Below are 13,959 nucleotides of genomic sequence, written 5' to 3'. Positions count from 1 at the left end.
CAGTTACGCTTGTTCCACCGACGCCTGCTTCCACAAGCACGCACACACCCACACAGACACAAGTCGCACATGCAAGACGCGCACGCATATCACGTGACCATGTCATGTGGCTAGGGGCGGGAGGCGCCAAGCATGGAAAGGCGGGCGGGTGGGTTGCGAGTGGAACGAGGTGTCTCGTCGCGTCGCGGGTCGTGCGTGTGTGTGTGTTTCTTGGAAACGACGCGCGACGTGTCGAGGAGACACACACATTGAGTGAGTAACGACACGCAGGACACACACAAGACAAAGAGAACAAGCGAACAAGGTCTATTTTTGTCACAAACATCGACCTCGCGTATGGTACGTATAGTTGCAGATGCTCACGCGTCTCAGCACCCCATGCACATGCAGAATGGTGTACAAGGTATGATGCAGCGCGATATCTACGGCGGAATACCTCCTCGGTATCCGGTAAATAATGCGTCGCGTCGTCCAGCTCGTTCACAAGCTGAAGGGGCATTCCCTATGCCGTATCATTATGCGCCTACTCCTGGCTACATGCCGCATATGATGGAAATACCCCCGCAGCATGGTCCTCATGCACATCCCAACTCCATGTATGATGCTTCAGTGCAGCCTGTGCCCCACGATGTGCATGGAATGCCATCCTCAACGATGCCTCAGCCACTGCCACCGCCGCAGCCACCAACACCATACACTGCAGTACCCCCTTCTGCCCAGCCGCCGTCAGGGAGTGTTGCTGCTGCTGCGGCAGCGGCAGCTGCATCGGGAGCACCTCCGCCGGTCATGCATGCTCCCGTGCATATGCATTCTGTACCATCACAGTCTTCCATTCATACCCATCCTCATGCTCACGCTCATACCCATCCTCATGCTTATGCACAGCCCCAACCCCCTCCACCGCCACCACCACAGCCGGCTCTTTTGCCACAAGGCCAACCTGGGGCTGTGGCATTCGCGGCACGCCCTGCGCCTGTTGTGCCTACTAGCGGGCCCACACCGACCGTCTACCTAGCCACCTACTCGTCTGTGCCGGTGTATGAAATTACCGTGCGTGGCATTGCGCTCATGCGTCGTCGCTCGGATGGGTATTTGAATGCGACGCAAATCCTCAAGATTGCCGGCATTGAAAAGGCGCGGCGCACACGTATTCTCGAGAAGGAAATCCTCACAGGTGAGCACGACAAAGTGCAGGGCGGCTACGGCACGTTTCAAGGCACATGGATCCCTCTTCAACGTGCGCAAGAGCTTGCAATCAGCTACAATGTGTACCATTTGATCCGACCGCTGCTGGACTTTGATCCCACTGCATCTCGCGCTGTTACTGCACAGCAACAAGGTGCGAAACGCAAGGCCGAGAGCTCGGGAGCGGCTGCGCATACGACGGGAGCCGTGGCGGTAGGCGCAGGTGCAGGCGCTGGCGTTGGACCAGGGCTCGTTGCAGGAATGCCAGGCTCAGCGCCCAGCGTCGTTCCTGGCTCATCAGGCGGCAGCAGCAGCTCTTCCATCACGCCCATGCGGGCGCCGCATCAGCAACCCCGTTTCCTCACATTGCGCCCGCCACGCTCCAGCACACTGGGTGCCACTGCTGGTGGTCTTGTTCATACCCTTCCCCGGGACGATGATCTGCCCGCCATGCACGCTTCTGAGGGTGTGCCACCAGGCTCTCATCCCACGCAACGCACAGCTCTCGAGTCCTATGCTACACATGGATACACACCACAGGGCGTGCCGCTTCCGCCAGCCGAGAATGCTGCTTCGGCTGCAGGCGCTGGGTCAGAGCCGCTGCGATCGTCTGATGCAAATGCACACGTCCATGATCTCAATGTGCTCAGCGCGACACCATTGCACAGTGCTGCGCCTCCATCGACGTCGGTCGATGAGCCTGCGGAGGTGAAAGGGCCACGTTTTGCTGACAAGGCTGTGCCGCCACATCTGGGCGATGAGCGCGAGCGCCGTGCTCGCGAGGTACTGACGGGTCTTTTTGTGCATGAGTCGGTTCATGCAGGAGCTGCGTCGGCTTCGGCCACGTCCAAATCACCTGCTGCATCGACAGGTGCCACAGCGGCATCTTCGTCCGACGCTCCGCTAGATCAGCTGCATGCCCTGCTTCATGAGCTAGGCGTGGATCCATCTCGACGGCAGCATCGCTCGCCACTGAATCTGGTCATCGACGACCATGGCCATACAGCCTTGCACTGGGCTGCAGCGCTGTGCCGTCTCTCGCTCGTACGCATGCTGACTGCCCTGCCTCCTTCATGTGGCGGAGCCAACGTATTTGTGGGCAACTATGCAGGTGAGACAGCTCTCCATCGCTCTGTGCTCGTGACGAATGCCTACGAACTATCTCAGCTCCCTGAACTGCTCGATATCCTCGCCGCGAGTCTCGAGACACGCGACCACCGGAAGCGGACTGTGCTCCACCACATTGCGCTTGTCGCTGGACTCAAAGGACGTGCGGCGCCAGCGCGTTACTACTTGAGCTGTGTGCTTGATCGGATATCGAAGGATGCAAGCACCAAGGCCAGTTTGCTAGACGCGCAGGACGACGAAGGCGAGACAGCACTGAGTATTGCTGCGCGGCTCGGCAATACGAATATGATCAAAATGCTCTTGGACGCTGGCGCGCGTAAAGATCTGCCGAACTATCTGGGCATTACGCCATTGGACTGGGGCATTTCAAATGCGTCGCCTGATGGTGGCGTGTTGCAAGAACTGGGCTCCTACCGGCCCGCTGATGTGGTTCGCTCGCTTATGAAGCCATCGCCAGGTCCTGTCAAAAAGAGCCAGGATGTGCGTGAGAAACTCGTACAGACACTTGATGAGCTGCAAGTCATCTTCGATCGCGAAGTGAACGTGAAGCAGAATGCGATCGAGACCACTCAAACACACCTTCAAGCGGCGACGCGTGAACTGGCTGCGCGTCGCCGAGATATCCAAGCAGCACAGGCAGCCGTGACGGAGCGGGAAGAAGTGCGGCAGCGGTGTGAGAACCTTCAGCGAGCGCTCGCCTTATTCCCTGCCGCCGACCATCAGAGTGCTGGTCGTGACAATGACCAGAAGAACCAGGACAGTCAGGGTGACGGACATACTCTTGATTTGCAAGATCGCGTCCCACCGTCCGCTTGGTTCGATGCACCACTTGCAGAAGCCGATGCAGCACTCGCACAGGATGCGAGTGAGAGTGCGCAGGTCGCCGCCATCGTGCGACTGCGGTGGCTCCTTATGCATTGCGACGAGGCCATGAAAAGTTTGCGCGCCAATATACAAGAGCGACAAGATCAGGTTGCTGCCCAACAAGCACAATACCATCGAGTCGTCGCGTTGTGTGCGCAAGTGCCACCCGATAAGGTCGATGGGCTCTTGGATGAGCTCCTGGCAGCCGTTGAATCGATTGGCTCTGATGTCGATACGAGCTCTGTTGCAAGTTTTATGGACAAGGTTGGTCGTGCACAGTCTATGAACAAGGATGGTGCGGCGGCGTCTGGTATCGCTGTCGACACGCCACAAACGCCACCGCCCTTGTTGCCTCCGCAAACCATCATACCGCCAGCGCCTCAGAGCTCCTAAGCGACCGGGATTTGCTGTTGCCTACCCTGTGGAACAATGGATGCAGGCGATGAATGAGCTACGGCAGCGCAACGTTTGAGACGCATTTCTACAGTGTGAATAGCAACCCCAGAGATTGACGTGCGTACGAATTGAAGCAACGGACCCCAAGGGCTGTCAAGCGACGTAGGAGCCCAAGTCATGTTCGCGTATCTATAATAATCGTGACGTAAAAGAGACTATGATCAGTTCTTCTTGTGATTCCCGCAATGCATGCGCCCGTGTGCAGGGCTTTCTTTGTGGTAGCGCCAGGCCGCACTGCCTTCGTTTGTCTTTCGTTTGAAGCAAACTCCTCCTCCACGGACTGGAGCATTGCTTGTGGAGCAAGGCATGTGTGCCCTACGGCAAGGTCCAAGGTGCCTGTCATTTTTGTATCATGGTGTGGAGACTGCCAAGGAAGTAGTAATCATACTTCTCTCGTAAGGAGAGTAGGGGCGACCCACGATTGATTTGCCATTCTAGCATTGCATTTGCTACTTCTGAGCAACGCATCGGGTCATCACGCATCCAGAAAGCTCCTCCAATATTGCGCGTGCGCCTATGGAGGATGAGCTGCATGCATTCCGCGATGCATGGCGTCGCGATGTGGCAGCTCGGCTGCATAGCTCAGCGGCCCTAACTAAAGCAGCTGCGTCTCGTACGGACCAATTGTCACAGCCCCACGAGCAGCCTGAAGAACAAGACACGGACCTTCGAAAACATGACGAAGCTATTTTTCATGATCGATTCACATGGACGGACGGAAACCTACGAATACATGCAAATGCTCGACAAGATGCCCTGTCGTCCTTGCTTCACGCCCTCGCAGAGACACATCATAGCCAGGTCACAAGAACTCAAGGCACAAAATATTGAAGAACATACTGTATGGCCGGAGCATGTAGGGTCGAGTATCACGACCATGTACGCGGCTGATCCCGAGCAGGCACTCCCAGTGCAGCGCATGCCTGATGAAATCTGGCACTCTATTCTTTGGCATGTCTTGCTACCCCGGCCTGTCATGCAGGCATGGCCACCCATGCTGCCTGAGAACATGTCATTCGATCCTCCGCCTGAGCCATGGCGCCGCGCCACTGGTGCTGATTACATCTCCATTGAGCGTCTGGGCCGGGTGTGCTGGCGGCTTCGGCGATTAACGGCGCATCCGCGGTTGTGGCGTGCGATTGTGCAAGAGACATACATACCACCCTTACCCGAGCTTGATGCACGACTCGCATGCAGCTGGCGCGATGCATTCGTTCACGAGCCACGAGTGCGTATGAATGGCACCTACATTGCGACGTGTCAGTATATTCAGCAGGGCATGTCTGAAGAGAATGTTTGGGTGCATGTGCTACATGTGGTTGAATTCTTCCGCTACCTTCGCTTCTTCCCGAATGGGCGGTGTATAAGCTGGCTTACAACAGAACGGCCAGCTGATGTCGTACATCGCCTTGAGCCAGGTCTACGTGCTAAGGGGTGCGCTACAGGCCGTTGGCAATGCCTAAGTGAAGAGGGAGAAGCACCTGCCCGTCGGGGGGCCACGATCGTTATGCACGATCTGCATGACCCTACACTTCCGGGCTACACATTTCAAATGACATTGCATATGCGACCGTCCCCTGGCCGCTGGCACAGGCTTGATATGCTGGAGTATGCGTCGCTGAACCTACGCACAGGCGAGGTCTTGCCGATCCCACACAAGCATGCACGGCCATTTATATTCTCACGCGTCCTTGGCTATGGTGTTTGATGCATGAAAATCTAAAGCTTATATATATATATATATATATATATGAATATAAATATATATAGACAAATAGAAACAAATTGGGCATGAGTGAAAGAGGGACAAATCAGTGGACTCATGAATGAACAAAAAGGTAGATATACAGAGGACAGAGCTTGTCTGGCTGGGCTAGGTTGGGTCACAGCTGGCCCCTTACTATGCGTACAAAGCACAACGCTTCAGCAGTTCATGTGGCGTCAGTTCAGGAACAGCGGCAATAAGGGAGCGATCACGAAGAGCTGCATCCATGTCGTGCTGGACGAACCAGAGATCGTCCTGGTATTCTAGCATGTGGCACACAACGGCCTGCGCCAGAATTGCCTCGCCATGCGACGGCTCTGAATTGCGTGAGTAGAGTAGACTAGGCGCCATCACTGTTGCAAGATTATGCAAATCCATGCGGCTTCCAGCCTCATCGTCCACGTACGCAAACGTGGCAACCCAGCGGAGGAACACAAACAAGACTTCGAGCGTGTCGCGGTGTGCTCGAGGCAATAGCATGGCGATCAGCCCAACGAGGCGGTGCCTCTCTTTTGCAGAATCGATGGTTTGTGTCTGCAAAAACAGGCGATATAAGCGCGACGTCAGCAAAGGCTCAGGGAGCTCTCGAAGGAACTTTTTCAATAACGCGGCTAACTGAACTGGATGGTCATCCAGCATGTTAATTGCCTCGACTTCGCGGTCCAGTGCATCTGACAGTTCCTTGAGTCGCCGGACGCTCCCGTTCTTTCGGAAGATACCCTCAACAGATACGTCCATCTGCCGCATAGCCGACACAACATCGTCGACAAATGCCGGCACGCGCATCGGCGTCGGCGTAGCGCCCAGCACAGAATCTGCGCCATGCCGGTCGACTAGATAATCGAGCGACACACCAAACACGCCTTTCTTCCGCACGTCGCTACGCCGGCTGCTTCCACGGAATAGAATTTTGCCCCAGAATGTATTTTTGCGAGTCTCCACAAGGTCTAGGAGCTCGTCGGTATCAACAAGTTCCGCCAGTGCTGACTTTTGGAGGCGAAGAATTGCAACGCATTTTGATACTTGCATTTCCTCCGCCGAAAGCGAGCTAATGGGCCGGCGCACGTGCACACCCAACTGCTCGCGCTGTTCACGGTCCTGTTCAGCCTGCAAGATCATGGGAATGTCCGCCAGCGTTATTCCCTCATCATGTGTCAAGTCGATGTCAGTTCGCGACGGAATGGGTGTTCGTTCACGTTCACGAGAGCGCTCGCGAATGCGATCTCGTTCCCTAACTACCACCTCCTCGTGTGTAGGTACAATGGCCCGCTCACGCGTCAAGGGCGAGGGGTCTGCAGACGCCAAAACAGTAGTGGCAGTCCCAGCAACCTCAGCGGCGGCTGCGGATGTCCCAGAGTCGTCGGTTACGGTGGGCTCGTTGACGACTGTCGAAATCCGTGGAACACGTGCCTTGTTCGACATGTGACGGTTCAAGTACTGGTTTTCGAGCCGCTTGGTTTCTGGTGACTTGCGGTACGTGCTTGATTCGGCATCGGTCAGTTCGCCCACATCTGGCTCGTCCGAAGATGATGTATTGGCCGACGAGGGCACCTGCAAGCGCGCGCGTCGCTTTAGCAACGCATCCAGTCGATTCAGTGCCACGCACAACAGGAACGCATACTGTTCGAGGCGAGTTACAGGCAAAAAGTGGCCATTCGCATCGCTGGGCATGCATGTTGTACAAAACGTAGATGGGCGATCGTGTCGCCCCATGCTGTGCACGACAAAGTGTGTGATCGCTCCCGGCGCCGGGGTCGGTTCTATGTCTTCGTTGTCCTGCCGCACGGGGATTGTGCCATCGGGCTTGACCACAACTCGTTGGCAGTTTGTGCAGCGGATACAGCTCCAGTGCCAACGCATCGTAATACCCACTCGCAAGCACTCATCTTCGACAGTCTTGCCGCATGTTACGCACAGATCCGACGCACTCTCCGTGTCGTACGTCGGAATACATACCTGGGGCAAACTTGTGTAGCCATGTACCGTATCTGTGTCACCACCCTGGAGTGTCACAAGCTCATCCAGGCGGGCCAAGAATGACTCCAATGCCGTCGGCACGCCATGCTCTTGATCAAGGCGCAGTGCGCCTGTGAGTGAAATTCGGATTAGGATCTTGAGGTAGTGCGCGAGACCCGTCACAAGCGAGAGCAGCTCCTGCGTTATGTGCATGCGCTGTACGCCCATTTCCTGCGTGTGAGAGAGGAGCGAGAAAAAGTTAACAATTTTTTTGCATAGCATGCGTGCTTCACGCACATATTGAATCGTGCTTGCATGCGCCTTCTGGAAGTAGACCGCAAGCTCATCAATGGCAGAGAACAGCACTTCTACATGCAAAACGAAGCGCGCAGCAAATCGGACACCGCCCACATACTTACCATTGCTGACGTGTCTCAGCATGTCAGAGATGCAGCCGGCGGAAGACTCTTCAAACGACGAGAGCACACGCCAAATCGTAAATACACGTATCTCCATCGCTCGCTGCTTCTGCAAAACAGATGTGGGAGTTTCTTCATGTGTACGCCGCGTCTGGACAAGCTGTTCCTCCGAGCTGCTGGGCGTAAGCGTCAAGCCGCCTGGCATAGAGAGTGGGACCTCATCCGGCAACGTGTCTGATGGCGCTGGGCCTGCAGGCGCCAATTTGATTTTCCAATACCGGTGGATCATATAGCATTCCGGATGCCAATGCTCGTCAGCATTGTTCCGATTGATCTCGACAAACTGTTTAAGAATCGCTGTTTGGCAGCCCGTGCATTGAATTGCAAAGAGTGTGCTGTAGTGGAAATGGCAATACACCTGCCCCTCGTGCTCGTAGTAGCTGTCCTCGGGACCAAACGGCGTTGAGCACAATGAACACGTAAAATGATCGACATGATACTTGGAACCAAGCGCCGTGATATAGCTGCCACGCAGTGCACGCCCACATTTTGCACACAACAAGTCGAGGCGCCGAAAGTAATCCGTCTCACACAGTGGAAATTGCTCACCGCCCGCGGCCTTCACCATCTCCTCCGTTGCTGAAAAGAACTTTGACGCTACATTGCGACCACAGTCCGCACAAGTAAAACAGTCCAAGTGATACACGCCCGACAGTGCACGAACAAACTGCCCTGTGATGACCTCACTACATTTCACACACACTTGGTCCTTGCGCACGTGTCGCTCTCGTTCTTCTTCCATGCGAACACCAGGTCCCAACATGATCCCTGCAGCATTGAGTTCTGCTGCTTCAGTTGCATTCGGCACACTATTGCTCGTGGTCGGCGTCACTGTCGTGTTAGGCGTCGCTGGTGACGTTCCTGTTCGTCTCATCGAAGCATGCCTCTGCGATGACGTCGAGCGCCTATGCGGAGCCGCCGCACTCACCCCCTTGTCAGAATGCATCGCATTCTGCACACTAGGGGCATAGTCCACCATGCGACTTGGCGCCGCGCGGTGATCCATCGCCGACGTAAACGCTGCTCTTGTCGGTGTGTGGCGGTCGACGAAGTCCTCCTGATAGGCTTTGCAAGCCCGTCGTGTGTGTGTGTGTGTTGTCTGGTCCTGACCTACCAGGCACGCCTCCATGTTCGAAACAGACTCAAAACCCGTGCGACTCGTCCATGTCGGCGGACCCTCAAAATTATTGCACATGTGTCCCGTTGTAACACATAATTAGGCTGAACCCTGCAAAATATGTGGGTGCGTCGCACAGAGATTTTGAGGGGGCACTCTAAATTGGGTGCAAAGTGAAGCAAAAGGGAGGAGATATGCGAGGGAAACTCGCCTATGATTTAACCGTACTACATTTAATAGGTTGAGCCTTAACTGGAAGGAGGACGACGACGACGAAGACGACAACTACGACAACTACGACGATAACTGTATAGCTCTCTCTCTGTGAGTCTGGTGTTCCGCTCACCCTATTCCCCTCCCCTCACGCACATTTGCGCGCATAAATACATATATTCGACCTCATGTCCTCGGAGCGTGATTTCGAGCGTGATTACATGTCGCGACCCGCGCCAGAGAGCCGGAAATTTGCACCGCCCATGCGCTCGCTGAGTGCATCGAAAGAAGCCATGTTCGATGTGGACTCCGACGACATGGACGATGTCTTGTCAATGCCAGATCCACGCTACGTTCCATCCATAACAAACAGATCGCCAACCAAACCCAACAGGAAAACGAGCCAAAGTGCCTCAGAGTCTCGCACATCACTTGATCTACTCGGACAGAGCGTGCGGCAAATCAGCCAAAGTCTTCCGCCATCTTGGGATTCAGAGCAGCTGCCAGACTGGCTTCGGCGTGGTGCTGGCGTATTCGAGGGCACGGTAAATATGGCTAATAGCATTTTGGGCGCTGGTATCGTCGGCCTACCTTATTCCATGCGCGAGTCAGGCTTTGTCGCTGGTCTCGTTCTTCTCATTGGTATTGCTCTTTTGACAGACTGGACGATTCGTCTGATCGTACTGAATGCCAAACTCAGCGGCCCGTGCTACATATATCGATATTATGGGCCATTGCTTCGGCAAGCACGGGCGTATGGCCGTGTCGATCTTTCAGTTTGTGTTTGCATTTGGTGGCATGTGCGCATTTTGTGTTGTCGTTGGCGATACCATCCCTAATGTCATTTTGAGTATTTTTCCGTTTCTGCGCGGCTCTTTCCTCAGCAACCGCCGCGTCGTTATCTTTGTGTGTATCATGGCCATCAGCTATCCACTTTCGCTGTATCGGAATATCGAGAAACTCAGCAAGGCTAGTGCTGTTGCTCTGTTGTCGATGGTGTTTATTATTGTCGCTGTCATTGTGCGTGGGCCTGCTATGCCTTCGATCTTGAAAGGCGACCCCTCCCTTCGCGTATGTATATTTACTACAACAGCGTAGGCATTTGCCTGCACGATTTTTTTCTTTCCCGTTACTAACACGCTTGTTTGCGCTGCAGTTCTCCGTTGTTCACCCGTCGAACTTGATTCGTTCTGTCGCGGTGATTAGCTTTGCCTTCGTGTGCCACCACAACTCACTTCTAATTTACGGCAGTCTAAAGGAGCCTTCCATGGACAAATTTCGCATGGTAACACACTACTCGACGTTCATTTCTGCTATCGCAGCCATTGCTATGTCTATTGCTGGCTACTGGTCGTTCGAAGACAAGACACTCTCCAATATCCTGAACAATTTCCCGCGCACCGACACCGTTGTCAATGTGGCTCGTTTCTGCTTCGGCCTCAACATGTTTACGACACTCCCACTTGAGTGCTTCGTTTGCCGCGAAGTCCTCGAAACGTATTTTTTCCGCGGTGAATACGATCATCGCCGGCATCTCATCCTTACGACGAGTCTGGTAACGAGTGCTATGCTCATTTCTTTATTGACCTGTGATCTAGGTATCGTTCTTGAAATAACAGGCGGTTTGAGCGCAACTGCGCTAGCTTTCTTCTTTCCCAGTGTATGCTACTTGAAGCTCAGCCACGATGCCAAGCAAATTGATCGCTCTGCATTGTACTTTGCTGTACCTAGCCAGGAAGAGGAACAAGACACTGTGGAAGAAGGTCCAGAGCGTGTCATGGCCGAGAACATTGCCTTGCCACTTCGTCCTGGCGCCAATGCAGCAATGCGCCAGCCTCAACAGGCTTTCAAGTGGTGGGAGTCCACCAAACTTCTCAGTGTGGCGTGTGCCTTCTTTGGCGCACTTGTACTTGTGGTATCAGGTATGTGCGCATCTCCATATTCCTTTGTCTCCACAAAGCACTTACTAACACCTTTCTTTCACAGTTGGTACCGCCATCAGCGATGCCTGGAGCGGACGCGCTGGCGCCGTACATCAGTGCAATTGACCAAGACCGTAGTATTGATACGCCTCCACTTGAACACGCACTCCTAGGCTCACGTGGTTTCAGGCCATTCTCCGTTTGGCGCCTTTCTTTCGTCCCACCTCCATCACCCCTGCAAACGCGGGCTGGCTGTGCGCGAATACAATGTAAATCACGTGACACATGCACACGCGGTGCGCGACGCGCGTCCTCGCGTCGTACGAGGTAATGCGAGGACGCGCGGCGTGTTCGTGTTAGTGACTTGGACTCGCTTTTGACGCGTCAGGGCGAAGCGAGTGTGTGCGAAACTGCTTTTCACTCCTATTGCCACCGTTCGTGTGGGAGTCACGACCCTCACACTATGATATCGAACGATGCATTTCTTCACAAGCAAGGACCTTTGGCGCGTGTATGGATTGCAGCACACTGGGAGCGCAAACTGAGCAAGTCTCAGTTCCTTCAGACACCTATTCCATCGAATGTCGACATGATCGTTGAGGAGGATGAGGGCCATGTTGCTCTTCGTCTCAGTGGCCAGCTGCTCTTGGGGTTTGCTCGGATCTATTCACGCAAGGCTAAGTATCTTCAAGATGACTGTTCAGATGCGCTTTTGCGCATCAAGGTGGCGTTCCGGGGCACCGCCGTCATTGACCTTTCCCATGAACAACTACACGTCTCACGCACTGCACTCACTCTTCCTGACGTGTATTCACCGATTGATCTGCTCATGCCAGAGCCATCTCTAAGTGACTGGGGCATCACAACTGTACCCTCGGCGAAATCCTCACTCCCATCCCGCCACATTGCACGTCACTCTGACATCACTCTCCCCGATACTCAATTCACTGTGCCTGAAGATAATGACATGCCCATACATACAGATGAAGCGCAGCTGGAAACTTCTTTGCATGAATTCGATTTGGGCCTCGTTGATACAAATACGAACAACGGTGCTCAATTCTTTACTGCACCTCCAACGAAGCGAACACGGCGCGAACCGCGGCGTGATACAACACGGCACACTTTACCGGATGCGGACTTCGACGACTCGTTTGCGAGTGTGGGTGTAGCACGTCGTGCACCACAAAATGAGGGATCTCTTGTTTCTGAGGCGGAGGCAGCTGCTTCCCGTCATGTACACGAACTTGTGGGTGACTTGGATTTGAGCGCCTCAGACATGCCTTTGGATCCGCTTTCTCACATATCACCAGTGCCTTTAACGAACGAAACCTTTGATGATGGCGGTGTTGGTATAAACCCAATTTCTGCTGCAGATATTAGCACCGACTCGATTGGATTTGACGTGTCAGAACTACCAGTGGAGCCGCCAGCGGCAGCGACGCCACCACCAGCACGGCAACGATGGGATCATTTGCCATCGGCTCCTGCGCTCCCGACACCACCGCTTCTTCCCCGCCCACGTGCATCAAGTACGACACCTGCTCGTCATCTAACGCTTGATGACGTGGCGCATGCTCACCTCACGCCGCATACTGCAGCAAAGCTTCGCACGGCGGCAGAGCATCGTGCGTTGGGTGCACCATCAACGAAAGCTCCACGCAAACGGCCTATCCAGGACGACGTAACTGAGCTGTTTCCCGCACGCGCGCGTTCCTTGCAAGCACGCGCTGCCTCTGTGGCGAAAACGATGAACAAACAACCGCATGAGCAACATTGCCTTCCCGACTCACGGATTCAACTAGCCATTCTTGCTTCACATGCACGCGGTGCCAAGCCCGCCTTGCCTCGTAGTCTTGGCATGTCATGGGGTGCTGTGCTCCAAGGCCCTTTGATCGATACCATCATGCCTCTGACATGGGATACAAGGCGCGCTTGGCTCGCGACACAGACGGCCGAACGAGAGAATGACATGCAACATTGGCTTCGAGCTATCCATGAGCAAGCATGCGAGTTGAGTGCTGACGATGAATTTCCTATGGAAGTCGGTCGACGTGCGCCTGAACTCCCGGCCTGGCTCGCTCATGAGGCGGAACCTCATCACCAGCCGGATTTCATGGACATCGATTCTAGTATGGACTTGGGCACCGGTAGGCAAGACATGTCCAAACGTAACGGCATGGATGGTTTCGACATTTCTGACGTTACCGATGCGCCCCTCGATACAGAAATGCCACCAGCGCCTGACCTACCTGATCTTCCTCCTATCGACGAGCCACAAGAACCAACAAATCTGTCATCGCCAACTTCGATGCGACAGGCTGACGACCATTATATGTCGTCTCCTGTCCCTTTGCGTCGATCATCTCGACACCAGCACCGTAAGGCTGTCAACAGCGATGAAGCCAATACCCGACTTCCACCTCTCTCGCGCATGTCAACTCCAGACTTGGACGATACGGATGAAGTAGAGGTCAATGTGCCGACGACGAATCCCATTGCTGCATTCGACATGCGGGTGCGGGAGACATCAGTGGATGGCTACAATATTCGGACGAAACGAGCGGCACATGTGCTTCGTACGACGATGGATGGCGACTCGCATGTATCGTTCGATGCTCTTGCTTCGAAAGGGTCGCGGCGTGCGGCCGCCGGCTTCTTTTTCGAAATGCTTGTTCTCGGCACGCATAACTGTGTGCGCTTAGAACAAGATACGCCATACGGCAACATGGACATCCACGCGAAGGAGGCATTGTGGGGTATGTAAAAAAATTACGCACACATCTATATATATATATTTATATGTTTATTATGTATAGGCACTTGGAGAGTTGAACGCAGTGACCAAATCTCTCGCCCTTTTATAGTACATAG

General features: G+C 54.3%; 6 protein-coding genes across 6 annotated transcripts; 5 read left to right on the top strand and 1 right to left on the bottom strand.

The window, feature by feature from the left end:
- Positions 1-504: 504 nt before the first annotated feature.
- MGL_3894 (uncharacterized protein) lies at positions 505-3,570 on the top strand (the record flags this gene model as incomplete). Its single annotated transcript, XM_001728848.1, has 1 exon — positions 505-3,570. The coding sequence occupies one exon, from the start codon at positions 505-507 to the stop codon at positions 3,568-3,570; it is 3,066 nt and encodes a 1,021-aa protein (XP_001728900.1).
- Positions 3,571-4,309: 739 nt separating this feature from the next.
- Positions 4,310-5,341, top strand: MGL_3893 (uncharacterized protein; the record flags this gene model as incomplete). Its single annotated transcript, XM_001728847.1, has 1 exon — positions 4,310-5,341. The coding sequence occupies one exon, from the start codon at positions 4,310-4,312 to the stop codon at positions 5,339-5,341; it is 1,032 nt and encodes a 343-aa protein (XP_001728899.1).
- A 192-nt stretch (positions 5,342-5,533) lies between these two features.
- Positions 5,534-8,812, bottom strand: MGL_3892 (uncharacterized protein; the record flags this gene model as incomplete). Its single annotated transcript, XM_001728846.1, has 1 exon — positions 5,534-8,812. The coding sequence occupies one exon, from the start codon at positions 8,810-8,812 to the stop codon at positions 5,534-5,536; it is 3,279 nt and encodes a 1,092-aa protein (XP_001728898.1).
- Positions 8,813-9,351: 539 nt separating this feature from the next.
- Positions 9,352-10,002, top strand: MGL_3891 (uncharacterized protein; the record flags this gene model as incomplete). Its single annotated transcript, XM_001728845.1, has 1 exon — positions 9,352-10,002. The coding sequence occupies one exon, from the start codon at positions 9,352-9,354 to the stop codon at positions 10,000-10,002; it is 651 nt and encodes a 216-aa protein (XP_001728897.1).
- Positions 10,003-10,078: 76 nt separating this feature from the next.
- MGL_3890 (uncharacterized protein) lies at positions 10,079-11,211 on the top strand (the record flags this gene model as incomplete). The annotated part of the gene is made up of 3 exons (XM_001728844.1): positions 10,079-10,234; positions 10,320-11,085; positions 11,150-11,211. The coding sequence occupies 3 exons, from the start codon at positions 10,079-10,081 to the stop codon at positions 11,209-11,211; spliced, it is 984 nt and encodes a 327-aa protein (XP_001728896.1).
- Positions 11,212-11,548: 337 nt separating this feature from the next.
- MGL_3889 (uncharacterized protein) lies at positions 11,549-13,852 on the top strand (the record flags this gene model as incomplete). Its single annotated transcript, XM_001728843.1, has 1 exon — positions 11,549-13,852. One exon carries the CDS (start codon positions 11,549-11,551, stop codon positions 13,850-13,852), a length of 2,304 nt encoding a protein of 767 aa, XP_001728895.1.
- Positions 13,853-13,959: the final 107 nt, after the last annotated feature.

This window comes from Malassezia globosa (genome assembly GCF_000181695.2).
Source record: "Malassezia globosa CBS 7966 chromosome Unknown mgl_sf_11.1, whole genome shotgun sequence".
Lineage (NCBI taxonomy): Eukaryota > Fungi > Basidiomycota > Malasseziomycetes > Malasseziales > Malasseziaceae > Malassezia > Malassezia globosa.
Note: the sequence above shows the minus strand (reverse complement) of the source record. Positions and strands in the feature narration are given on the sequence as shown.